Source organism: Sprattus sprattus (genome assembly GCF_963457725.1).
Source record: "Sprattus sprattus genome assembly, chromosome: 4".
Lineage (NCBI taxonomy): Eukaryota > Metazoa > Chordata > Actinopteri > Clupeiformes > Clupeidae > Sprattus > Sprattus sprattus.
Genome location: NC_137923.1, coordinates 37,216,247 through 37,242,746, shown reverse-complemented (window position 1 = coordinate 37,242,746; position 26,500 = coordinate 37,216,247). Strand labels below are relative to the sequence as shown.

The window sequence follows — 26,500 nt, the reverse complement described above, 5'->3', positions numbered from 1 at the left end:
GTCTTTCCTTCTTCCACTCTTCTTTCCTTTCTTCTTTCCTTCTTTCACTCTTCTTTCTTTTCTTCTTCCTTTCTTAACCTTTGCATTTCATGCACTGGTATTTCCTTCAGGAAATGCATTTTCTAGTTATTATTTGTATTATTGTCCTTCTGCACAGCAGGGTTGTCATATCACACATACATGTGCCCTGCCACCCTACTTTGCACTGTCCATCCTCCATTTTAGAACTTACATTCATGATTGTTGAGGTTAAAGGAGCAGTGCGCAATTCTGGTGAAAGGTTGTCGATATTTAAGCTCAACAGCCAATTCAATTTCCCCCTCCTTTGCTGCTCCCGAAACATGTTGATTGGCTTGAATTGTGTAAAGCTTAGTTCTGAGTCACTCTGTTTGTTGCCTATTTACAGAGCCAGGACTGCGTATGAACTGTGTATACATTTAAATCCTTACACTCACAATGGTTATAGCTATACTTTTCTAAATATTTAGACTAGTTGACTTTAGTTGCTTTCTGGGGATACAGTATATGCTCTGAGAAATATGTGTATGTTCAACTCTCCTGAATCCTTTTATCAGTGACTGATTTGTCTGGAAGCTTCTAGGTTGCCCTGTCTGGCAGTTATTTTGTTTGTACTGTACATTGATGGGTAGCAGTAGGACATGGTTTCATGAATAAAGTTGCATAAATGGTTGCATCGATAAGTTGCATTAGAGTTTGAGTAAGATATTTTGTTAATTGTGAAAGTTGTTTGGTGTCTACAGGTCTGCCAGGAAACCTCCCCAGTGGTATGTGAGGCAGCGGCCTTCGTAGGCCCCTCCTTCTCGGGGTTCGACGACGAGGAGTTTGACCCAGAGATCCACGCTCCCATCATCCATGACACCATCACCAGCTCACCACCCGACAGCGACCTGTTGGGCTCCACCCCTTTTGCCATGACCTCGGAAGCATCCATGCTCTTCTCCGAGGAGCCCTCCTTCGTCCCGCCCTCTTCTGGCATGTTTACTGATATTGGCTATGGCCATGAAACCCCCATGGAAGAAATCCTGGCCCAGGAATGCCGCACCCCTGAAGTCCTTTCAGAGGAAAGTATGTCCCCTGAAGAAAGCCACACCCCTGAACCCTTTCCTCAACAAAGCTCCGCCCCTGAAGGTCTCCTCCGGCAAAGCCCCTCCCCTGAAGGTCTTCCTGAAGAAAGCCCTGCCCCTGAAGATGTTGCTTTAGAAACCGTCACTCCTGAAACCCTTTCCCCAGAAAGCTCTGCTTCTGAGGTGCCTCTTGATAGGACCCCAACTCCTGACATCCCTCTCCCAGACATCCTGGAAGCCTCCGCCCCTGAGGTTCTCACCCAGGAAAGCTCCGCCTCTGAACCACAGTCTGAGAGGAGCCCCACTCAAGAGCCCGTCCCCATAGAGGTCACCCCTGATGTCATCTCAACTACTGCCCCTGCTCCTGAGGTCGTGAAGAACCTTAGTCTGTCCACGCAGGGCTCTCCCCCCGCCGCTGACACTGCTCCCACACCTGACCCCAGACCTGATGAAGGAAGCCCTGCTCCTGTTAGCCTGGAGCCCGAAACCATCACCTCTGCTTCAGCACAGCAGGAGCACGAGGAGGAGGAGGAGGAGGAGGAGGAGCAGCAGGAGGAGCCATCGTTGGAGGAGGAGGTGGTTGAAGTGCCTGTGAGAGTGGAACCTGTGGAAGCAGGTAGAGAGAGGCTCACACTGGTCTGTGGAGAGAGAGGGGGAGAGTGTGGGAGGGAGACAGACAGAGGCTTTATTGATGCACTGTGTGCTTAGTGGTTGACATTGTCATTGTACATCATAGTTTCAGTGTACTTCATATGTAAGTACATTTTATCGTGGGTTAAGTAAATACATCAAAGGTATACTGTACTTGATATTTAAGTATGCGTTATCATGGGGTCAGCTGTCTTTCAGAATTTCCACCACCTTCCCCTGCTGGTGTGTCATCTTGAGAAATGTTTGACTGCTCTATTTGCAACTCTAAGCAGCCTCTTGGCCACAAAATGAGACTGAGCTCCAGAAAGTTGCCAATTTCCTTCAGACTCTGAAAAAACAACAACATTTATATCTATGTGCTTTGATGTTAATCTTTCGTCATAATTCTGCTGACTCTAATGTGTTGACCTCTCCATCCATTTATCTCTCTCTCTGTCTGTCTCTATGTCTGTCTTTCTCTCTCTCGCTCTCTGTCTGTCTGTCTGTCTGTCTGTCTCTCTCTCTCGCTCTCTGTCTGTCTGTCTCTCTGTCTGTCTCTATGTCTGTCTGTCTCTCTCTCTCTCTTTCTCTCTCTCTCTCTGTCTGTCTGTCTCCAGAGCCAGTGGAGGAGGTGGTCGGGACAGATCCAGGAGCAGAAGGAGACGGCCTGCGTCTGAGGCACACGATGCCGCTAGGCCGAAGCTCCGAGGATGAAGAGGAGGATGAAGAGGAGTTCCAGCTGGCCGAGAGGCGGGAGGACAAACAGGGCTTCTCCCTCAACAAGCTGATCGTGGGCGCCCTGGTGCTCCTCTGCCTGGGCTCCCTCTTCTTCTCAGGTCGGTCTTAGTGGGAGCCTATCAGGTTTCAGTCTCTGGGATTTGGCGAGCAGAAGTTAAGTTGCCATTTTGCAAGCACTTCCACACAAGCCAGTAGCAGACCTTATATCAGTCCTAATTCTATGGTTTTATGGTTTCCAGCAAGTACTGGCATCTCATTCTCTGCATTGTTTTGCTTCCAAGGAAACAACCTAGATACCAGTTCACTCAGGAACAGATCTGACCACCAGATCTATTTTACAGTCAACTGCTTGGTTTTTATTTTGAATTCCTTGACTGTCTGACCGTGCAGCAGTGGGAAGTGTGATACAGATTGAGACATTTGAAATGTTTCCAGACTGGAAATGTAGCTGTGTACATTAAGTTAGGTACCACTAACTTAATTATCTTTTATTAAATGTAGCGGTCTACATTTAGTTGGTAACCACTAACTTAATTATTAAACCACTGGCCAGGGCTCACAGAATCGTTTGGCAGACATCCCGGAACAGTCAAGTTTTCCTATCGGGCTACCAAAATGTAACAACACCCAGTCGGACGGTCTATCAGAAATGTTCCTCTAAGTTAAATAAAATTCCCTCCTTTTATTCGTATTCCCTACTTTAGCCCTCCTTCAGCTATTCGCAGACTTGCTATTTTGAGGAAAAACTTATCTGGGCACTCTCAACCTCACTCCATCCATCTTCAACAATATATATATTTTATTTTATTAATCCATGTATTGTTACTCTTCCTGGTTTAATATTTCAGATACTGATTTGCAGCTGTAGAGGTGGCCTATAAGAAATGTAGCAAAATATCAGAGACGTTTTTCACAGTCGTGCTCAGATTATTAATTGAGGAGCACTCCTTGCTGTTACTGGGGTAACAAGTTCCTGTGCCAGCCACTCTATGTAGCCACTCTTGTACTTGGTTGTGAATGATTTTCCTTCAGCAGACCTTGCAGGAATGTATCCATTGTAGAGCTTCCTCCATCATTCCTTTTGAGCGATGCTTGTACTGATTACATCCAACCATTTGATCCAGCAAATCAACACCTTTTTAAGAGTTTTTGGTAGTGGGAAAGCCATGCTGTCTTTACAAACTTGGTTTGGTTACACTTTTTTTTCCTCCTCTTCACTGACCCTTTCTCAGTGGGATCATGTTAATTAGACAGTGCCATGGCAGATTTGGTGTCCTGCCACACAGAAAGTGGGCATGTCGTTTTGGACCACTTTGAATTCATGTTTGCCCAACAAAGCTTGCTTGCTCAGCGTTTAGTTTTTTTGGAGTCCTCTGCTATGACCCACCTTGACACAGCGTTTTGTTGGTTTAAAGGGAGATAATGATGAAAAGCAAGTCTTTGGCCAGTCTTTGAAAGTTTGACCAAGCTATCATCTATTGTCACATGGAGTGACTGAAATTGACTGGTGGGGTAGTCGAGAAACCATCTTCGTTTCCACAGCTTGTCAGAGCCATCCACCTCATGGGCTTGGGTATCTTGTAGGTGGATATACCTGAAAATGCACATAGGTGTACACATAGCTAAGTTGCTTTATAGAAAGCATTTATGACATGTTTTGAGTTGTCTTACCCTAACCTGGGTTTATACTCTTGCCAACACTCCCACCCTTTACCCAGGGTGGCCTGTGGCATGCCATAGTAGTATTAGGGCTGGGGGTAAACGATTATTTTCAAAACGATTAATCTGGCGATTATTTTATCGAATAGTCGACTAATCTAACGACTAATTGGACGATTAGTCTAACGATTATTTTTCTGTTGCTCGATTAAAACCATAATGTATCTCAAATAAATACCCCAAAAAATCTTAATAATATACTTTAATGAGCACCATTTTGCACAGCAAAAGTCCAACAATGCATTTCATGTTTATCTAGAGTTCACAGTAAAATGTTTGGTACTCAAATGAGCCCTATCACATTTGGATGTGGTGCTCATTAATTTAAATGTTTTCAGTGCTTATAAAAACATTCATTCATTGATGAGCACTGCGCACCACCTTATGTGCAGCCCTGTCCTGGACATTGCTTGGCTGCATTAGTTGACATTGGCGATCTAACGTGGTAGTGAATCATGATAGATACTATAAGCTGGCCAACGTTAGTCTAATGTTATGTGTTTGGCTCGTAAATGACCACAGCATGAGTTAGCTCTCTGTGCCGTTTGTTGGTGCTTGGTTGGCGTGTTCTGCAGCCGTAAGTTAACGTTTACTAAACTGACACAGCTGTCTAGCCGCTGCCGCTATAGTAGCTAGCTACCAAGCACGAACAAACTGCACGGAGAGCTAAGAAGATAGTTAGCTAGCACCACCGAAGTGCGCAGAGCTCAAGCTACACAACACACTGAACAAACGTTAAATACGAGACGTTTGAGAATGGAGATAGAAACGCACCCCATTGTCTCTCGTGAAGGGGACAATAAGTAACGTTGGTTACATTAATTTAACGTTTGTTCAGTGTGTTGTGTAGCTTGAGCTCTGCGCACTTCGGTGGTGCTAGCAAACTATAGCTCTCCGTGCAGTTTGTTCGTGCTTGGGTGCTAGTAGTTAACGTTAGCTAGCTACTAGTGTGTCAGTTAAGTTAACGTTAACTTACGGCTGCAGAACACGGCAACTAAGCATGAACAAACGGCACAGAGAGCTAAGTCATGGTGTTGGTCAGCTTATAGTATGTATCATGATTCACTACGTTAGATCGCCAATATCAACTAATGGCGCCAAGCAATTCCCTGGGTTTCTGCTCTCTCAGTCCTTGCGCAATGTTTGTTTCTGTTTGGGTCAACCACGTGTATGTGCCGAAGCGTCGACGTAAAAATATGGCGTCGACGTAATTTTGAAATCGACGCGTCGACGTCATCGACGCGTCGCTACAGCACTAAGTAGTATACAGTATATAGTATGATGGTCAAATTGATGTTTAGATAACTAGGCAGTGCATCGTTCAGATACTGAAATATGCATGTGAAATCTTTTTTCGAGTTATATCTTGAGGTGTATCAAAATAGCTGCTGCACTCCGCATCAATGTCGATCCCCTCGCTCAAGTCGTCACCTATTCTCATTGTCTGAAGCTCAATTTCAGAAGCCTTTTTGCAGTCAACACAGAGGCTAAGAGCCTTTAAAAAATAAATAAATAAAACATTCTCACAATGCTTTTTGCCTTCCCCACATGTATTTCACTTGAATGCTTGTCTGAAACTCTAAATGGAGAAGCACCCAATCTTAATCGGTTAAAGTACGAATTTGTGTGAATTTTTATTTGTTTTAGTTATTTCTTTTTTAATCAAATGTAGGCCTTTGTAGGTAAATATATTTTGCCTGCCACTTCTGCTGATGTGCACACATATGTGTACCCATGGCAATCCTGAAGCAGTTTCAGTTGCTCGATATCTACCTTTCTACACTATTTTATTTTATGTTGGCTAGTCTATTTCATTTTGGGCAACCAAAATCCAAAGAATGCCTGCTGGAGGGCTACTAGGGATTAAGAAAATGTTTGCCAGCCCTGCTATCTAATTATCAGTTTTAAATAGCATGGTTTCGAATTACACCATCTTGTACTGTACGTATGGCTGCAGCGGCACAGAAATGTTCTTGCTGTTGTATTCGAAGACTGCCACCTTGTGGGGTGGCCAGCAACCAAACCCCCCCCCCCCCCCCCCCCCCCAGTTGAATACATCCGCCAAGGAGATTATGTTATCTTTGCGCTTTGCGGTTTGTTTGTCTGTTTGTTCGCCTTTGGGCTCCTCCATCTTGAGCTTAGTTGCACTCTTTTTTTTTTACCCCAGGAGAGTGGTAGGTATGAGAGAGGAGTGAGACCGTAGGGAAGAAAAACCTGTCACTCAGTGGCAGCCAATTGGCACACACAAAGTCTGGCTATTTTCCCCTTAAAAGTTTTACGTTACGGTTTGCTTTCTTTGTAGGTAGTCAGGCCTGTCCTTAACTTGAGATCTGCCAGTAGAGATGTGTGAAGAGTTTTCTGTTCAAGCCAAGGGTGACACTGCCCTTATAGCTTAGGTAGGCCACCCACCATACATACTCTGTAGGTTTCAATGCATGAGGTTGTGTGTCATTGGTTGCATGGCAAGGCCACTGGAATTCTGAAATGTCCTTGAATGGATTTCATGAGCAGCAGGTTTAGTTTAAGTGACATGAAAATTATACACACATAGACACACAAAATGATATATACCGTACAGTTTGGATGGTTTTTTTTTTAAACTGTAGGAAGAATGCATGTTATCTAAATACATATATATTTACAGTATATGAAGATGCATTTGCAGAACGTGGTGAAAATTGCTGTACCACTTGTTGGTAATTAGTGTACTGTTGAACTGTAGTTGTTTTTGAAATGCTGACAACACTGCACATCTTAATTTGTATGTAGATTATTCCTATGTGGGTTACTGGAATGGGATTGAGTGAAATATCTCGGCACATACATCAACCTCTTTCTTTAAAAAAAACTTGTTTCAGATCATTGAGAACGTGTCTTGTATCTCTTCACAGATGACGGCTTTGATGGCTCAGAAATGACAGAACAGGTCAGCATTTTTTCTGTACTATGTTGTCTTAACTCCTCCCTATACTTGTACCTTTAATGTGTTTTGTAACATACAGTCCTTACTATATACTTTATCACACGGAAGCAGGTGAAGGGTGGGGGATGTGTCTGAACTGTACTCTGTAGTTTTCCATGCAGTAGTTAAATGCACATTGAGAAGGGGAAATATCTCAATTTTAGGTACTCTACCAAAGGTTGTGATCTAATTTATATCGGGTTCTGGTTGCTGTTTTAACTTTGATTTGATCCCCCCAGGAACTCTTGGAAAGACTTGCCCAAGAAAACCAACAGATAACCACGCTTGAAGCTCAGCTACAGGTTAGTCGGTTCAGCCATTTTGTTCTCCAATCCCCTCTGGTTTACCCTCTTCTCCATTTCCCTCTACTTCACTGTGTGAACAAGTTTTTACTCATATGAAGCTCTTTCCTTCCCCATGTAGTAGGGTATTAAATGTAGTTTAGCTGTAGAACTCGTTGACAGCAATGTCAGTAAGGATATTGATTTACGCTAGCCGTGCATGTACTAACACAATGTTTACATTCACTGCAGAGTAGGGGGCTTTAAATAGAAGTGTCTGCAAATAGAGTCCAAGTGTACGCCTCTGTGTAGTGCTTGCAGTTTGCGACAAACTCATACATGGTGTGGTTTGGATTTGCATGATACAGAAGCTTAGACAGTACCTACTATGTACCAGTTCATAGTTTTTAACACCACAAAGATTTTACAAAAATATTTTTCTGACAGTAGTTAATTAGAAGCATTTCCATATATTTCTTTGTGTGGGTATGCCTATTCATCCCTGTTCATCAAAGTGTGTCTGATCAAAGAAGAGTCCAGCTGTAGTCCAAGTTTGTAATACTTAGAGATACTCTAGTAAACTAATCAAAACTAATACTTTGTCATGATTTTATCTAGACTCAGAAGGAAGCTCTGGACCAGGCTATTCAAGCTGCTACAGAAAAGGAGGAGGCAGGGGGGGAAGCGCTGCAGACAGAAAATGCCAAACTAAAGGATGATCTGAGCGCCATGCCTGGCCTTAGAGAGGAGCTGGAGAGTCTTAGAGCCAGAGTGGCTGAGCTATCCCAGCTAACAGGTACAACAGAGTCGCTGCACTCTTCCAACCCCTGAGAGAGTGGGTCACTGTGCTGAGTAGAACTGGTATATCTTGACTGGTATATATTATTATTTTGACCTCCATCACTTGTAATATGCCTGATGTTTTGTACTTTCTCTTGACCAGTCCGGGAATCAGAAACCACACCAACATCTACAGACACAGTCACACCGCCAGACAAGACTGAGACAGCCAATCGGATCCCTGCCGTGCCAGAGCAGGGGGCAGAGCAGCAGGGAGACAGAGGAGATGGGTTGAAGGTGGCGCTTCAGAGGCAAAAGAGCCTCCTGGAGGACAGTCGCAAGCGGCTAGAGGGGATGAAGAAGTCTGTGGGTAAAAAGAAGGGTGTGAGGGAGGGTCTGGTGGAGATGCAGAAGAGGCTGAGTGAGCAGGCGGAGCGCCTGGGCAAGAGACATGACTGGAAGAGAAAGCAGCATGAGAATGACTCCAAGAAGGACCAGGGCAGAAAGTGGGCGGGGAAGAAGGAGCAAGGGAACAAATGGGAAGACAAGAGTAAGCACAGTAGCCAATGGGAGGAGAGCAAAAAGGAGCACCATGGCCAAAAGAATGGCAAAAAGGAACATGGTAACAAGTGGAATGGGAAGAAGGATCATGGTGAACAAAAGCATCAGAAGGAGTCTGAAAAATGCAGAGGAGAGGAGGATTGGAAGCATGGGAAAGATGAGAAAGATGGCAAGGAAGGGGAGCACTCCAAGCAACGTGCCTGGAAGAAGTACCACGAGGACTGGGATGGCGGAAAACAGGATCGCAAGGTGCAGCGCGAGAATAGGAAGTCCTTCATGAAGAGCTCTAGCCACCACGACAACCACCACCACCATCATCATCATCATCACCATCACCAACAGGAACACCACAGCCATGAGAAACAGAACGGGCACACACACGAGCACGTTGACTTCTGGAAGCACCAGCTCCAGAAGCTGGGGCGCAACCCCGGCCCAGCCCAGGCATGCTCAGGGGCGACCCAGTGTGCCAAGGCCGAGGGGCTGGTCGCCGTGGATCTCTTAGAGTTCCAGGATCTGCTGGAAGGCTACCTGAGCGAACTGCCGGCGTCCATCTCGAAGAACAAGGAGGAGCTCCAAAGGTTGACGGACGGGTTCTTCTCTGATGGCGTGTTCGATCACGAGCGCCTGCTCTTCAGCGTCTTTGCGGAGGACGTGGCGGACATCTTGGAGGACTTGGTCGACGTGCTGGACAACGAGTCGCTCGAGGAGAAGATGGAGGAGTTTGAGAGGGAGGCTCTGTGGAAGTTTGCAGCCGGTCGGTTCTTCTGTGACGAATAGGTCAAACTTCTTACACCCCTTCGTACATGGAAAGGGAAACAAGGGGATTGGGTGGGCTGGGGGTTGGAAAAAAGAAGAGGTAGCTAAAAATGAAGGAAAAAAGAAATGGGGGGAAAACAACAAAAAGGCTGTGGTGATTCTTCAACCTTAAGCCTTTAGATGTAGATGTGTGCATCTTGTGCATACATTGTTTCTCCGAAGTCATTAAGTACCTTCTTAAACTTGTACCTGTTTGTGGAGTTCACAGTCATCACCTACCTCCTGTGCGTTCTGTCTCTTTAAGTCATGTACCCTTCCGTCTCATTCATAGTGGTGATTCCCAGAGTCCTGCATCTGTGATTCTGTGTTGAGTGCAAGCCACTCAAAAAGATTAATGTTAACCCTTGTCCGTCAAAAAAGCTGAATGTTGGCCCGTAGATTTCGAGTAGGGAACCGAGACTGTGAAGGGTATTCAGCAGGGCTGGATGAAGCTTGGCCACCTCTGGATCTGAGCTTGAAAGGGAAGCAACGCGCTAGTCTCAAACGGCTCGCCCTGGCCAATTCTCTCAGTCTTTTTTTAGTGAGGATTTGAGGTGTTTTTTTGCTAGTGGGAAATTGAGCATGCTCTCTCTCGTTGATGTTTGTGATGGAAAATAAATCTTAAGGACCAGTGAAAATAATCCCAGTGACTGTGAAACTCTCCTTGAGGTGATTTCTGTTTGTTTGTTTGCTTTCAGGTTCATAGTGCAACAGGTTAGCCTTTGGGTACGTTTCACCCTAGTTAACTGGTACATCGCTATGAAAGTGATTTATTCAGGCGAGTTTAGTGAATTTGTTTTGCTTATCTTTTAAAATGGTTTCCTGTTGCTACAAGAAAGTCTATACGCTTTTGGCTACATATACACCATCAACATCTATTATTATTAATATTATTATTATTATAAGTAAAAACAGGACGGTACGTCGCTTGACATAGCATTAAATAGCATTGTGTTGAATTACTTTGTTTGAAAAGTAAAGTTATCTGGTGTGTTGCAGTTTGTCACATTATGTCTTGTTTGCTTCTTATGTGACATTTTCACTTAGGAATTTGGGGATATGTAGCCATATTTCAATATTCAATGTGTTTACTGGACTCTGGACAATTTGTGATAGCGAGATTTCTGTCTTCGGCAGTGAATGTGCCTTGGGAATAAGGGGACAGCATGGATGTTCGAATAAACAAACTTAATACTGTTTACATATTTATAGTGACACAAAGGCCATAATGAATTTAAGAAGCCTGAATTAACACCGCAATTGGGTGTGCCCAAACAGGAGTTGCAACTCTCTTTATTTTGTAGTCAGATTTGGTGGGGGAATGTCAATCCAATAAAGATTCAAATGAAACACACACTTTAAGATGAACTCAGCTATTATTTTGTTGAATGTTTATGGAATGGTTGCACATGTTGAATGTAACAGTATTTTTGTAAATATCGGGGGAGATCTTTCAGTTTTTTGATGGCCTGACCACAGTCTGCAGCCAATGGAATGGGAAACGTGTGGAATACAGAAACACAATGGATAACCACAAAGAAAGACATTGCTCAGTTTGTTAATTTATTAATATGAATAAAATTTAACGATGAGTATTGTTTGGGTGATTTGTGTGTCCTTTTATAAGATGTTTGAAGACGTATCCCTCCCTCTCCCACCAGCAAGCTCTTACACAGACACACACACACACACACACACACACACACACTCACAAACTTGTCAGTCCTTGTTGCCTTGAATGTGAAGGTCATAATAGGTCATAACTCACACAAGGTCATAACTCACACTATGCTTTAGTGTTGTCAAACTAACTCCATTTTAAATGTGTGCATGTAAATTGTATGAATTCTGAGAAAAGAAAGACCAAGATTTTGGCATAATTATAGAGAACATTTAAAGCATTTTACAGCATTTCACCATATCTTTACATCCCATCAGTACATGTTTATACTATTCTCTGTGGCAAATGGTCCACACATGCCCACGTATTTGTAGGATATCTCTGTTGATATTAAACTCCAAAATCAATATATCAAATAATGGGGTAGATCATTATTTTTACTGAAGTGCCTTGGTTGAGCTAAATATGCCAGTAATTCAAGTTTTTGGTGACCTCATTTTTCTTAGACAATAGTCATTCATTAATCATTCATATAGGAGCACTTGTAATACATTGTCTTGAACCATTTTGTTGGCAGCATTTATGTAAATGAAGGTCTAGTTCACACTTAGTTGATGTTTTGTGAAGTAATATATCCAATTAATTCAACCTATCACATAGTTTGTTATGTACTTTATTCAATTACTTTAACTTTTAACTGTAATCTTTAATGCATACTGTTACTCTCTTAGTTGAGGTCATGACTTGCCATACAGTCAAGCATAGTAAGTTGTCATTGGCTTAACTGATCAAATTTCCCTGACAGTGACTGTATGCATACACAACAACATGGCCACACTGCACAACAGGATCATGAGCTGCCCTGTCATCAATACCACAAGTCTCTAATAAACACCCACCAAACAAAGCTTGAAAACAAACTGGAAAAAGTAAATGTGAGTGTGTGTGCGTGTGATAGAGAAATTTTAATGAGGACATTGTTATTGTATTTTAATGTGCTTGCTTTTCCCATGTGCTGAGGCCTACAGGAGGCATACTCTCTTGCTGAGGCAAACCACCTGTTTTTGTACTGATAATCATGCACACTGCTCATCTCTCAAGGACATATTCTGAGATCACGGCGGCAACTTCTGAAGTGTGTGATGAAACCTGTTTTTTCTACTCACATAATGCTGGCTGCGTCCAGCTCATCTTTGGAGTCTGTTCAAAACCTTCGGTTGTAGCACACTTCCTCTTTTGCAAAAGATAAAGTACTGATTTAATTCTGATCGCTGGTCTCTGTCTCATCAATATTAACGTCTTAATATAATTTATGAAACAGCGTGTGGCGCTGGTGTGTTTGTGTGTCTGTGTGTGTGTGTGTATGTGTGTGTGAGAGAGAGTCAGTGTGAGTCCGAGGTCTGTTAAAGGCCTCTATTATAATGTTTGAGATTACTGGCGTCAGAAATGAAGGGCTTAGGACAGAAATGTCTTTTTTTGAAAAGTGTGAGCAGAAATGTCACCTTATTTTATCTTTTGCATACATTTTCCTCACACTCTCTGTGGTTTGAATTTTTCAGTTGAATTGTTTTTGGTGAGTTGATGTATTCACGTAAAGAAATGTTCGCATTATTGAGGGTAAAAAGGCTCTGAAACTCAAACTGGAAGGAGCAAAATAGTCTCCTAATACAAAAGGTTCTTTGTTGACACTATTGGTGACACTAATGGCAGGATCCTTTGTCTAGCGGTGATACACTTCTTAAGGACCTGCTGTGCTTGTCTGCTATCTGGGAGCAGGTCAGACAAGGTTGTGTTTGCAGTTTGTTTATGATGGAAAACTTGAGATGTGTGCCAAGAGATAAGAGGACACTGACTGAAGATGTGGGGAAGAGGGGCTCGTGTCATCTTTTCCGCTGATGTTGGCAAGATGATGGAGAGAATAAAAGATGCAGAGCGAGGTTGAGAGGACACAGACACTTCTGCTCTCACCTGCCTCGCTCTTCCGCTCCAGTTCTTCAGGTAAGACAAGCTATGACCTCCTCTGGGCCTCTTCCCCAGGCTTTCTCTCTCTGTGTTTTTCCCCACATCTTTGCTTCTCATTTGTTTCTCCTCATCTCTCTGCCATTCCCATTCTTTTGTCACTGCCATTCTTTCAGCTCTTCATTATATTAATACCACACATTTGATCTCTGGCTTTTCTGCTTTTGTCTTACTGCTGCTGTCTGTCTCCTTCTTTCTGTGTCTAATATTTGATTTAATCATGTACATTATAGCAATATTCGATAAGCCAAACATCAAAAGTCTATTATTTATCATTTTGATGAATGTTTGAATGAAGTGTGCATAAATGATTCATAAATATCCTCTTTCTCTTGTGGATGTGATAAGCCTTTGCTCACTCAGAATGGAACCTGCCATTAACGTGCTGCTCGCCCAGTTTAAGACATTCGCTGGAAAGGATGGATCCTCAAACACTCTCAGCAAAGAGGAGTTCCAGAGTCTGGTGGCCTCTCAGCTCCCCACCCTAGTGAAGGTGTGCGACTTCATCCCTCCTCTCCTCTGTTCATCCCACCCTTTTCCTTCCCCTCAGTTCCCCTCCTCTGTTTCTTTTCCAACATCTATGGGCCCGCTTCTATCTGTTCCGCCACAATTTTCCTGGATTTTCCCTCTGTCCTCTTCCTCCGCCTTTCACTCTCTCTCATATCATTGCATCTGTTGCATTATCTCTCTCTTCCATTCTGTACTTTCTTTCTGATTTCCTGATCGTCCACCCTTTCACCTTTTATTCTGTTCCTTTTATGACTTGCAGTGCTTTTTGATGTTTGCGTTGCCGATGTTTTGGGTGTTTGCTGTTAAACATTTAATCAGTTTCAGTCAATGAGGCAGGAATACTAGCTTAGTCCATATTCTTTCCTGCTGGTCATGTGTAGCCTGCAGTAGACTTGTGTTTTCAGATGTTGCTTTTCTAAACATTTCTCTGGCGACCTCTGATGAATGACACAGATAGAAAGTCATGGATTTAGAATGAAGTGACCACTAGATGGCGTTACCCGCCTCTTTCTCCCTTCCTCTCTCTTGTCTCCCTCTATGTCTCTCTCTCTCTCTCTCTCTCTCTCTCTCTCTCTCGCTCTCTCTGTCCTTAACTCACTATGAATGACCCTCTGTGCTGTTGATTGCCTACAGAACGCCAGCGATCCCGGCGTGATTGACCAGCTCATGAGCTCTTTGGACCAGAATAATGACGGAGAGCTGACATTCCTGGAGTTCTGGCAGCTGATTGGCACGGTGGCCAGCAAGCATGGAAGCTTGAGCCAATAGCAGACCAGAAAGAGCGCGGGCTCATGAAAATGTGTCCGTTGTGTGTTTGATTTCAAAAATGCCTCTGTGTGTATTGTTCATCTTCAACCTCGGGACTGGCTGTGCACACAATACCATGGTTAATCATTCTCTGGAGCAGGTGACCTGCAAATAAAATAATCCATTCTTGTGATTCCTTGCGTTATCTCCAGTTTTTTTCAGCCTATAACCACAAGTGGGTAAAGACTTGTTCCTTGCCTGCCCTGTCTCTAATGCTCTCTGTCTCTGTCTGTCTGTCTGTCTGTCTGTCTCTCTCTCTCTGGCCCATTAGGATAGGGTATTACAACCTTGATTTAATAGCGTAATTAGACGGTAACTTTACTCCACCTCAAACAGACGGTGTGTAGACTGATCCTTATTGCCTGCTGTGCATGTCATACTATACATGTAACTGCCCATTATCCTAATCCTGCCCTGCCCTGAGAGCAACATGGACCCTGGCTGTCCTTTCAGCAACCTGGAGCCGCCTACCTGCCTATGGTTGGGTTCATAGAGAACATCTAAATATGTTACTAGTTTGCATTTACTGTGTAGGTATTCAACTATGTGTGTGTGTGTGTGTGTGTGTGTGTGTGTGTGTGTGTGTGTGTGTGTGTGTGTGTTTAAGAGAGAGAGAGAGGGACAGACAGAAAGACAGAGAGAGAGACAGAGAGAGAGAGGGATGGTGGAGAGGTAGAAAGTGAGAGAAAATGTTCATTTTTTAAATCTTCCATTCATCAGCTCCTTCAATACATTCAGACTTGATTTACCATGACATTAAAGCTGTGTTTGGTTGTTTAATTGTACTTAGATAAGGCACACACACACACGCGCGCGCACACACATAGACACACACACACACACACACACACACACACACACACACACACACACACACACACACACACACACACACACACACCTGAAACCAGGCCCTAGCAGTAGAGGGCAGGTTTGAGTCAGTGTGTGTTTACACTTAGGCTATTGTTATTTGGCCTAGGAACCGGTTTGCACCGCTAATGTGGCTCTGAGAATCTAAGAGCCATTGTTGATTAAAGTTTGGGCATGTTGAGGCACCTGTGCTAGTATTTGCTAAGGGATTGTAACATGCCACACCCTTGGAAAAAGCCCCGGATATTCCCACTAAATCCATCAGCAGCTCCTTGCTGGGCGTGGTAAGTGTCTGCAGGGCTTGACTTTCAAGTAGGCCAGCAGACCTGCGGACCTTGTATCTCGATTAAACACACACACACAGAGGGGTGTGGCAGAGGTATGACTAGCATATGCAGACTGACAAATAAAGTGCTGTCTCAGAAGTGGTGCAATATGGGAGGTTGGTACCCTCAGGCCATTGTCTCATACCAGCCAATGAGAGGACCTCTATCAATTCCACACAGTCTCATGATCATGTCCATGCTGTGTTATGCATGTGCAAATATACACGTATTTATATGGCAAACTTTGATGCAAAGACCTTGCAGTACTTTGGCTGTTACCTCTATCCTTCGAATATTATGTGAGACTTTGTGAGCTGAATTGTAAAAGTAAGGTAATGGGAGTTTTTTAGGAGGCTTCAGTGTGAGAGTGCAATTTGATGGGGCTGAAGGGTTAAGATCAGCCTATCCTCCACTCCCCCCTCCCTCGCTGCTTCGTTCTGTCCAGCATGATCCTATTTTCTCCCTCAAACCTGAATTGTTGGCGTGAAACTGCATCCTAAGCACGCGTGACGTAAACGAGTTGCATACGCTAGAGATATCTGTAATTGAAAGGAAAATACGTTTTTAAAGGCTTTCACAGAAGGCTAGTCCCTCCCCAAAAGGGTTTCTAACTCTCGTCCATTCTTTTCCCTGTCTTCTCTCTCTCCCAGGTACACGCCCTTTGACTTGTCAGAAGGGGAAAAAGTTTAAGAAAAAACTAAATCACGGAAGAGATTCTGTTGCCTTACTAGTTAGGCAAGTTTTTTTGAGCCGTAAGGGCAGTGGGTAAAACGGAAAAGCAGAAAAGAGGCGTACAGTCCTGAAGCAGTTGCGTTGGTTGAGTTGTTGCGTTGGTCCTTCACAAACTTAAGGGTAAGTTTTGAGGTTTTTAAAACTTTTTAACTGAAATAAATAATACAGAGGTTTGATAGGAACTTAAACGCCACGTTTTAGATACACCCTTCAAGTTCAGGACCATCCTGCGGATATGCTGGACAGCATCCACGAAACCACTTTTCCAGATAATCTGTTGCGAGACATAACTTCAAATCTAGCTTTGGTTTGTTTTATTAAATTCTTTTTACCATAAAATATGACGTAGCCATCGATTCAATTAAGCTACAATACGATACTCTAGTTTATGGGCGTATTCATTAGCATTGCACACGCAGGCAAAATACCTTAACTATGGTAAAGAATTTCCTTGACAGAACCGAGACCGATCCTCAGTATCAGCTGCGCTTTGTTAAACGATGGATAATTAATGGACTGAAGGCCAAATATAACAAGCTCTCGTCTGATTTCACGCAACTTTTTATCTCTTTTTAAGCTGATTATGAAACCTACAAAATACAGAATGTTAGCATATTGGTATAATACGTGTTTTGAGTGTTGTGTTCAACTAAAACTATTTAGGGTTTCCTTAAAATATTTTGTCGGCTGTTTACACCTCCACACTAGACAACTGGACAGTCTTGAATTCATTATTGTATAGGTTCTATTGGGGTTCGGCTGCTGGACAGGGGCGTAAACAGATTGACAGCACAAGTGCGCGCGTCCGTGAGAATGAAATGGTTTTTTTTTTTTTCTAGACGCGTGATAGCCTAATGAAATAAGAAAAAAGCTCCCCACACACAGTAGCAGCCTTTAGTTCGGTTTATATTCACCGCCTAACTTGTTCCTCTGTTAATTTTTCATGACACACGAGCGGCCGTATTGTCATTACTCAGATAGCGCGCATATCACGTTCGCCTGTTTGGAAACGCAACACTCAATCTCTTCTGAGCTCTAGAAGGGACACGGGAGACAGCATGGGTATTTATTTCATTATATACGCATTTTTTAAGCGTTTGCGAATAATAATGGGGATTAAGCAGGCTCGTGTCGAAACAGGGCGCGGAGCGTTCCGCCGTGCTGACGTTGCTTAAGTAATGAAAGCCCAAACTTCATTAGCCAGTATTAATGAACGGAGGCGACATCCCACGTGCTGTCTGGCGGAGTTTTGGGTTGAGCGCAGCCGTCAGCAGCAACACGCCGGAATAGTCGGTAACAGGACAGGAGGTAAATAAGAAATGAGACGCGAGGACAGAAATGGCAAAGATAGAGGTGGTGACCTTGTGGCGCGCCCATAGTCAAGGGGATTAGCGCGAGACCCCAGGTGAGCTGGAGTGGTGGCTCCTGGCACGAAGAAGGATAGACTGGCCCGTGCGCCAGTGACTAGTCGGCTACCGTGTCATTTTTTACATTTGCTCACTAAGCGCTTGAGCAACATCCTTCCACGAACGCGATCCTGGCGCAACATTCCTTAGATAAATATGTAGACAAGAGCCAGATGGTATAGTCACTTAGAAACCACTTGTGGTATCCAGTAGAGGAGATCTTGTAGTTTCTATGTATGTATTGGAATCTCTGGAGAGACTTTATGGAGAACTGTATTTAGTTTTACAATTGCAACTATGAATTCATGTTGAAGGTTATGATTAGCTTGACTGAGTCATTATTAATAATAGCACTACCAGAGCAGCAGCGTCCCTCTCTACCCTTAAGAAGCTCTTGAAGACCCCTTCCTAACGTGCACTTCTACTAGTACTTAACTTGCACTTACAGTAGTTACATTCCTGCACTTTTTTCTATTTCTTATGTAAAATAGTATTTATGTCTCTATTGCTCGTAGCTTGATTGTTCTCTCCCTTGTACATCGCTTTGGATAAAGCGTCTGCTAAATGACTAAATGTAAATGAAATAAATTAAAGTGAAAAAAAAAGTGCTTCATGGTAGAATAATAAAAAAAACATGTTCAAATATCAATACACTAAACCTAAATATCATTGAATGGCATTAAGGCAAAACATTAAAGATGAGTAAAATAGCTCTTAGAAAACATACTGGTCTGTTAATCTTTTAACTATGAGAGGACTGTACTAAACCTTTTGGAGTATTAGCAGCAGATGTACAGCCTTTTGTTGGAAGTCCAAAGTGACCTCATATTGTTGTAGGGTGACTGCAGTTCTGAGCTACCTTCAGGTGCCTCACCATTAGCTGCCTGGTATGGAAGTGCCGAGACTGCCTATGGTCATACCAGCCAAACTGAAACTAACTGTCACTTTAGCCAAAAACCAATACGTCAGTTTAGCACCATCCAGTGCACTATGGGCTATGTCAGAGCACCAAGTCTCCTCAGTGACCCGGATGCTCGAGGAGGAGCAGCGGAACAGAACTCCATCAGGCCTCTCACTTTGTGACTCTAATCCCACAGAGTGAGCAGTGTCTGGAAAGGGGCCCATACTGCAGAGGTCCTATACAGTACGGCAAATCCTTCGTCACGATGGAACACAAACCCTCGGCTAATTTCCTGTTCCGAGCGAGCCTTACACTGCTAGCACCCAAACTCAGGCTGTTCAAACAGGCCGTGAAACCAGAGACTTTAATACAGCCCCCTCTTCGTCACTAGGCTCCTCTCCCCTCCCTTTCTTCAGACTAATTAGGCTAATAGGCATGTTTCCTAATTGTCTCGTGCCTGAGGATGGGGCGATGGCACTCATAACATGGCATGGGGTTAGCACGTAGCATTTTTCTGCGTGTGTGTGTTTGCAAGTGTGAGGAGAAGGAATGTGCAGATGTTTCAGTTACTGTGGTATGCGTCGTGCCAGACTGTCGATTTTCTCTTGTAAAATGGCTTCATTAGATAATCAGCGCTGATATTTGTACCGCAGTGATAGTCAGTAGTTTCGCAGCTGCTGTTGCTGATATTTTTCTCCTTACAGTCGTAGGCATTTGGGAAAGCAAAGTAAGAAATGGCTTGTGAAAGTCAGCCCGTAGCTAGCCTGCGCATTCTGGGCAAGTTTGAGTGACTGATGCAGATTGCAATGCTTGGTATTTCCCTCCCTTCTGCATTATTGGTTGGCAAAACACACTGAGCTTTTGTCAATGGCTCTCTCACGTTCCTGTCATCAGGAACTCGTGGAGTAGTCCCTTTTGAACATGTGCGCATACCTGGGGGGAAGCAGAGTGGCACCTTTGCTGCTCACTAGTCTCACACACACACACACACACACACACACACACACACACAAGGGCGGTTAAAGCAAATTGGAGGCCCTTGGCAAAGAACAATGTTGAGGCCCCACCACCCCAAAAAATAAAGAAATCCACCAAAGCACCAACCCCACACACATCCAGACACATACACACACACACACTTAATGTTATGTGAAACTGACATTTATTGTGAGTTTATGACTTTTAAACGTTTCAAACAATTAAACGTAAATCATTTGAATAATTCGAGTGCAGTGTAATAGTAGTGTTACTTTTTGATTACTTGATCAAAACAATGTCACTTGTTACATTTGATTTATTCCTTATACTTCTGTTTCTGAATGTTTTCCACTGAAAGTTCCAAATGTGTACAGGTCCTGTTTTAACAATTTCAATTCTCTATCTGTTAATTTGTCACGCCATAATACTGGGTCTTCACTGATCATTGTATCACCATTGTTGTTTCTCATATTGTTGAAATCACTGCTCTCGTTATCATCCAGCTGTGATTGAACAGTGATGATGACCATGGCAGTATCATGTGCGTCGTCAGTGCAGGTGTCAGTGTTCCGGATATCAGCTGTGGTACATGATGGCTCACCATTTGTAGAAGCAAAGCAGACAGGGATAGTTAGTGCTGTAGTGCCTGTTGTCTGCTGCTGCTAGCCTTAGCTAAACTTGGCTCAGCAGCACTTGAAACATTATCAGATCAACTCAAATTTTTTTTTGAAATATCTTCCACTTCCACGGACGAATTCCTTGATTGAAAATATTGTGTTACCTAAGGTAATTTGTCCCTGAACTTCTCATCCTCCCGTGTCTTTTCTCATGGTCACTTAGAAATCGTTTCATGCCTTACTTTGCAACTACACACGGCACCACACACGTCAAATTGTCCGTGACAGAAATGTCACGTGACTTGGAATAATTTGTTCCATGATGGATTTAAGATACATTTTAGGCTGATTCTTAAAATAAAATAATCGTGTTTTATGCTTATTATGAATTGTCATTAGTTTGCAATGACAAGTGATTTATTTGAATTTTTATTTAAACGTAAATACGACGACGGGACCAAGGCCCTGGGCAACTGCCCGCCTTGCCCATAGGCACGCACCGCCCCTGCACACACACACACATGAGAGGAGACTCATTCTTTTGGTGTCTCCCCCTGTCTACCTCTCTGACTTTTTCACCCTCCATCTCTCTCTCTCACACACAGACATACAGCCGCGGAAAAAATTAAGAGACCACTTCAAAATTATCAGTTTCTCTGGTTTTACTATTTATTGGTATGTGGTCAAGTAAAATGTACATTTTAGTTTTATTCTATAACCTACTGGCAACATTCCTACCAAATTTCAAATAAAAATATTGTCATTTAGATCATTTATTTGCAGAAAAATGACAATTGGTCAAAATAGCAAAAAAGATGCAGTGTCTTCAGATCTCGAATAATGCAAAGAAAACAAGCTCATATTAATTTTTAAACTACACAATACTAATGCTTTAACTTAGGAAGAGTTCAGAAATCAATATTTGGTGGAATAACCTTGATTTAAAATCACAACTTTCATGTGTCTTGGCATGCTCTCCACCAGTCTTTCACATTGCCGTCGGGTGACTTTATGCTACTCCTGGCGCAAGAATTCAAGCAGCTCGGCTTCTTTTCATGCGGACTGGAGGGTCTTCTAGTTCGTCTTCTCTGATGAGTCCAATTTTCAGCTTTGCCCAACACATGGTCGTCTGATGGTTAGACTGAGACCTGGAGAGGCCTACAAGCCACAGAGTCTTGCACCTACTGTGAAATTGGACTCATCAGAGAAGACGAACTTAGGGACCTCCAGTCAGCTTTGGTTCAATCCTTATGGTCTTTTACAAACCTCAGCCAGGCAAAGTACAACGTTGTCCCGGAAGAAAAACTTGCTTCCTTTTGCTCTGACAATGTTCCCCAACTCTGAGAAGTGTTTTTTCCAGCAGGGTAATGCTCCATGCCACACAGCCAGGCCAGTAAAGGTGTTGATGGAGTACCACCAGATCAGGACCCTGTCATTGCCAGCCCAATTTCGAGACCTGAATCCCATTAAAAAAACTCTGAAATGTGATCAAGAGGAAGATGGATGGTCACAAGCCATGAAAAGAAGCCGAGCTGCTTGAATTCTTGCGCCAGGAGTAGCATAAAGTCACCCGACGGCAATGTGAAAGACTGGTGGAGAGCATGCCAAGACACATGAAAGTTGTGATTTTAAAATCAAGGTTATTCCACCAAATATTGATTTCTGAACTCTTCCTAAGTTAAAGCATTAGTATTGTGTAGTTTAAAAATTAATATGAGCTTGTTTTCTTTGCATTATTCGAGATCTGAAGACACTGCATCTTTTTTTGCTATTTTGACCAATTGTCATTTTTCTGCAAATAAATGATCTAAATGACAATATTTTTATTTGAAATTTGGTAGGAATGTTGCCAGTAGGTTATAGAATAAAACTAAAATGTACATTTTACTTGAACACATACCAATAAATAGTAAAACCAGAGAAACTGATAATTTTGAAGTGGTCTCTTAATTTTTTCCGCGGCTGTATTTATGCACAGGTGAGACACTAATCTCTCTCTCTTGCTCACACACACACACACACACACACACACACACACACACACACACACACACACACACACATGCCTATCATTCTTGTAGGTGCAAGGCCTTGTCCATTGTCAGGGGTGTCAGCTGCTTGTGAAACGACAAAGTCCAGCTGAACTCAAAACTCCTGTTAAACTCCTCCCTTTCATTGTTAAACTCCTCCCTTTCATTATTAAACCCCTTCCCTTTCATTGTTAAACCCCTCCCTTTCATTGTTAAACCCCTCCCTTTCATTGTTAAACTCCTCCCTTTCATTGTGGGGTGCTTGTGGCAGTGAAACAGAGAAAAAGAGGAGTAGAAAACAAGGGAGGGGAGAGGGAGAGAGGGAAGGATAGAGACACAACAAGTGAGAGAGAGAGAGAGAGAGAGAGAGAGAGAATGAGATGGTGGTAGGTAATCCCTCCTGTAACTGGAGGCAGGTCGTCCTCCAGTGACCTCAGTAGATCAGATGACCTATCAAAGATCGGAGTGGCCATTGTGTCCAGCTAGCTGTCCCTCAACTGGACTGGCTCTCACCCTCAGCCTTATCTCATATCTCCTGGCCCGGCTGCTCTGGGGCCCAGCTTAATACAGTCCACACCCTCCACGCACCTAGATCACACGGCAGCTCTGTTTTAATCGCGCCGCTATGTCAGTCAAGCATAGCCCAGATTTGTGTTGGTTTGTCGGCTCGCCTTCTGCCATGGTTCCCACTGTGAGTCTGTGAGGGTCTGATGCCTTTAGACCAGGGTACAGTCCACCCAAAAGGCTCTGATGCCTTTAGACCAGGGTACAGTCCACCCAAAAGGCTCTGATGCCTTTAGACCAGGGTACAGTCCACTCAAAAAGGCCATGATGCCTTTAGACCAGGGTACAGTCCACTCAAAAAGGCCATGATGCCTTTAGACCAGGGTACAGTCCACTCAAAAGGGTCTGATGCCTTTAGACCAGGGTACAGTCCACTCAAAAAGGCCATGATGCCTTTAGACCAGGGTACAGTCCACTCAAAAGGGTCTGATGCCTTTAGACCAGGGTACAGTCCACTCAAAAGGGTCTGATGCCTTTAGACCAGGGTACAGTCCACTCAAAAGGGTCTGATGCCTTTAGACCAGGGTACAGTCCACTCAAAAGGCCATGATGCCTTTATAGCAGGGTACAGTCCACTCAAAAGGGTCCAGATTGCTGGCTCTCCCCCCAGATCCGTGCCAGAACTGTTTCTGTAGTTGGGTACAGCTCTGAGATGCTTCTCTGGGCCCTTCTCATTGCTGTTTTTTCTTCTTCATTCTTTTCCCCCTGTCAACAGAAAGAAGATGGAGTCAGCAATCAAGACAGTGGTGTCGACCTACCTCAAGTCTGCAAAGGGCAAAGAGAACCTGAGTGGGAAGGACTTCCAGAGCCTGGTGAAGAGCCAACTCGGTGGCATCCTCAATGTGAGATTCCCCTGCTTTTCATTGGACACAGGAACTGCCAATCACACCAACAGGCTGTCACATTTCATAGTTTCATAACTTACATCAGCAGCATCTCCACAATGGTTATCACTATATCAGTCACATCATTGATCATGTTTAACATATTGGTTTTATGGATACGCTGTGTACTTGTCTTTTTAGATAGCGAGCTGCATGTACTTACAAACCTACATTTGTAAAAGCAGTTCACAAATGAGAAGGTACCTGCAGGACAGAGATGAACTAATAGGAAAATAGTATTTGAAATGTTATCCTTATACAAAAAGATGCCATTAAAAAGGGAACAAAAAAGGACATAAATTCCTGTGAAATTGTATAGACATACATTTTTTGATGTTGACCTGTGAACCAAAAGAAATGTAGGATAACAAACTAAGATGCATGTAATGTGGTGTAGATTAAGTCAGTTTCAGACATTATTTATTATACATACATCAAACACTGATAGCCATGCACAACCCTGTGTTTTTGGATTCTAGAATGCGGACAGTTCCAAGGCTGTCAAGGACATGCAGCAGGGCCTTGATGACAACCAGGATGGCAAAGTCAGCTTCCAAGAGTACATGAAGCTGATTGGCTACCTGGCAGATTCTGTCAGTCAGCAGTACGTGACTGACAAGGTGACCAAGACGGAGAACAATGATGGTGCCGTGACGCAGTGCGAGAGCGAGACTCCTGCCGACGGCGAGGCCGAACCCGCTGCAGTCAAGGCGGAAGAACCAGCTACCGACGCAGCAGCCCCAGCAGCAGAAGCTCCAGCAGCAGAAGCCCCAGCAGCAGCTGGAGAGGGAGAGGCGGAGAAGGCCCTGGTTGAGGAGGAGGAGGAGGAGGCAGCAGTGGAGAAGACAGCAGAGGTGGAGAAGACGGAAGAGGAGGAGGCCTCGTAGAGCCGTAACCCCCACGCACATTTCCATCTCTAAAACACCTGTCTTATGTGCTTATTATATCATATGTCTCTAGACAATAACAGTCCAAAAGCTGCGTCCAGTTATAACACTTCTTTTAATTTTATAATAACTACATACAGTTCAGTGCCATAGCATTCCTGTTTTCCAATGCAGACATTCATTACCCTTCTTTTTTTTGTACTTTGTTTGATTTTCTTACTTTCCATAATGAGTCCTGACATCTCTTCATCATCTTCATATCCTTGCTTTAACAAAATATCTGAAAACCTGACCGGCAGTTTAATGAGTTGTCTTCAGTCATTGTTAAAAACTCTCCTGGATTCTTGTTTTGAGCTTGGCTGTAAGGGCTTCATTTCCTAGCTGCTTGCTACTAACAGGGAGGCGAGTTTGGGTTTTTGAATGTGAATCCTGTGAAGAATTTGAGCCAAATTAGAGTTGCTGCAGAGTGTGTGTCCGGGCCATAACGTGTGCAACAGTAACAGACACTCCCACCTACACACACACACAACAAACAAACTTACACACACCTGTGGTGGTTTACAAATGTTTACAAACTTGCTGCAACCCCAACGGGAGAGGAGTTTAACCTGGAACAAACAAAGGCATTTAGCTACGTAGTATCTTTTGTAATGAGCGTTAGCAAAGAGCTTCTCAATATCCATTAGTTTCAGTGGCCCTCAGGTTAACTGCACCTGATAATGCACGTCCCTGGCAGAAGTGATACAGCTCCTGTGGTCCTTGGCTGCCCCCTCCTCTCCCTGTCAATCACCTCCCCCCCCATGTGTCACAGCGGGTTTTTGCGTGTATTTTTCAGTATTTGCATGTTCTCCTCTCTCTCCCCCCCACATCCCCTCTCTCGCTTCTCACCTGTGTCATCTCTCTTCTGCGTTTGCTCAACAGGCCCAAAAACAGAATATTCTGGAGAGTTGGTCACCACTACTTTCTGTTCAAGGTGGCCAAAGTAGTCACTCAGAAAAGATACCCCTCTTATGTTAATGAAAATGCTAAATATTATTTCAGACCTTGTATGCGATTCTGTCACTCTCCCGTTGTAGTTTACATAATAGCAGCCTAGTGTGTGTGGTACCTTCCTATATGCATCTCATAAACTTGGCCTGGAATTTAAACAGCACTTTTCATGTGCTTGGGAATAACAGTTGATCATCTCCAAATCCTTACTTCTGAATACAGCTAGTCTTACATGTCCTCTTGTTTCCCTTTTCCCTCTCGCTCATCATCTTGTCTCTTGCACCCTGTCCCTCCCATCTCTCGCTGTCATTCTCTGTCTGTCCTTTCCCTGTCTGTCTCTCTTTCTCTCTCTTTCTCTCTCTGTTGGCCAAGGGTGAAATGTGTGTGGCGTCTTTTCTCATCAGTAGCCCGTCAGGCCGTACTGATGGGTGCTCGGTGTCCTAATAATGGCTCGTTGGGGGTAAATAATTTAGGCACCTGGGGAAGGAATCCACACCAGGAGACCCTGTGGCCCTGGAGCCCAAAAATAGCCTGTTGGGCACCTGACACAGGGAGGCCCCTGGGGATAAGCCAGTGTCCACGCAACATTACCTAATCTAGCCCTAGAAAGGGGGTACAGGCAAGCAAAAACATATTTATCACATGTATAACATTGAGTAGTACACACACACACAGATGAACTTAGAGGTACATGGTCAAGTATACACACAGGCAAACTTAGAGGTTCATGGTTAAGTCCATTCCAAAACAAACATGTAGGAGAAACACCTTGTTGGGTGTCAGCTGTGAACTTTCTTTTTCCGT

At 43.7% G+C, this 26,500-nt stretch overlaps 3 protein-coding genes across 5 annotated transcripts in view; all 3 read left to right on the top strand.

Annotated features, from left to right (window-relative positions):
- Positions 1–9,603, top strand: part of pbxip1a (pre-B-cell leukemia homeobox interacting protein 1a) — a gene marked incomplete at its 5' end in the record, with an annotated part of 18,740 nt that extends 9,137 nt beyond the window's left edge. For 2 of the 3 annotated variants that reach the window (XM_080836590.1, XM_080836589.1), the window contains 6 exons: positions 762–1,701; positions 2,333–2,551; positions 7,064–7,098; positions 7,374–7,436; positions 8,034–8,211; positions 8,359–9,602. In XM_080836590.1, the coding sequence (XP_080692716.1) occupies positions 762–1,701; positions 2,333–2,551; positions 7,064–7,098; positions 7,374–7,436; positions 8,034–8,211; positions 8,359–9,536 (2,613 nt within the window). In that variant the 3' untranslated portion in view covers positions 9,537–9,602. Of the gene's footprint in view, positions 1–761; positions 1,702–2,332; positions 2,552–7,063; positions 7,099–7,373; positions 7,437–8,033; positions 8,212–8,358 lie in introns of all 3 variants that reach the window. The other variant, XM_080836591.1, reaches the window with a different exon arrangement.
- Positions 9,604–13,558: 3,955 nt separating this feature from the next.
- On the top strand, positions 13,559–14,472 carry s100a11 (S100 calcium binding protein A11; the record flags this gene model as incomplete). The annotated part of the gene is made up of 2 exons (XM_080837915.1): positions 13,559–13,687; positions 14,338–14,472. 2 exons carry the CDS (start codon positions 13,559–13,561, stop codon positions 14,470–14,472), a joined length of 264 nt encoding a protein of 87 aa, XP_080694041.1.
- Positions 14,473–16,465: 1,993 nt separating this feature from the next.
- The window catches only part of s100u (S100 calcium binding protein U), a 10,678-nt gene continuing 643 nt past the window's right edge, over positions 16,466–26,500 (top strand). The window contains exons 1-3 of the mRNA XM_080836869.1: positions 16,466–16,559; positions 23,651–23,777; positions 24,299–26,500. The exon at positions 24,299–26,500 is cut by the window's right edge and continues 643 nt beyond it. Coding sequence (XP_080692995.1) covers positions 23,658–23,777; positions 24,299–24,706 — 528 coding nt within the window. The 5' untranslated portion in view covers positions 16,466–16,559; positions 23,651–23,657 and the 3' untranslated portion in view covers positions 24,707–26,500. The remainder of the gene's footprint in view (positions 16,560–23,650; positions 23,778–24,298) is intronic.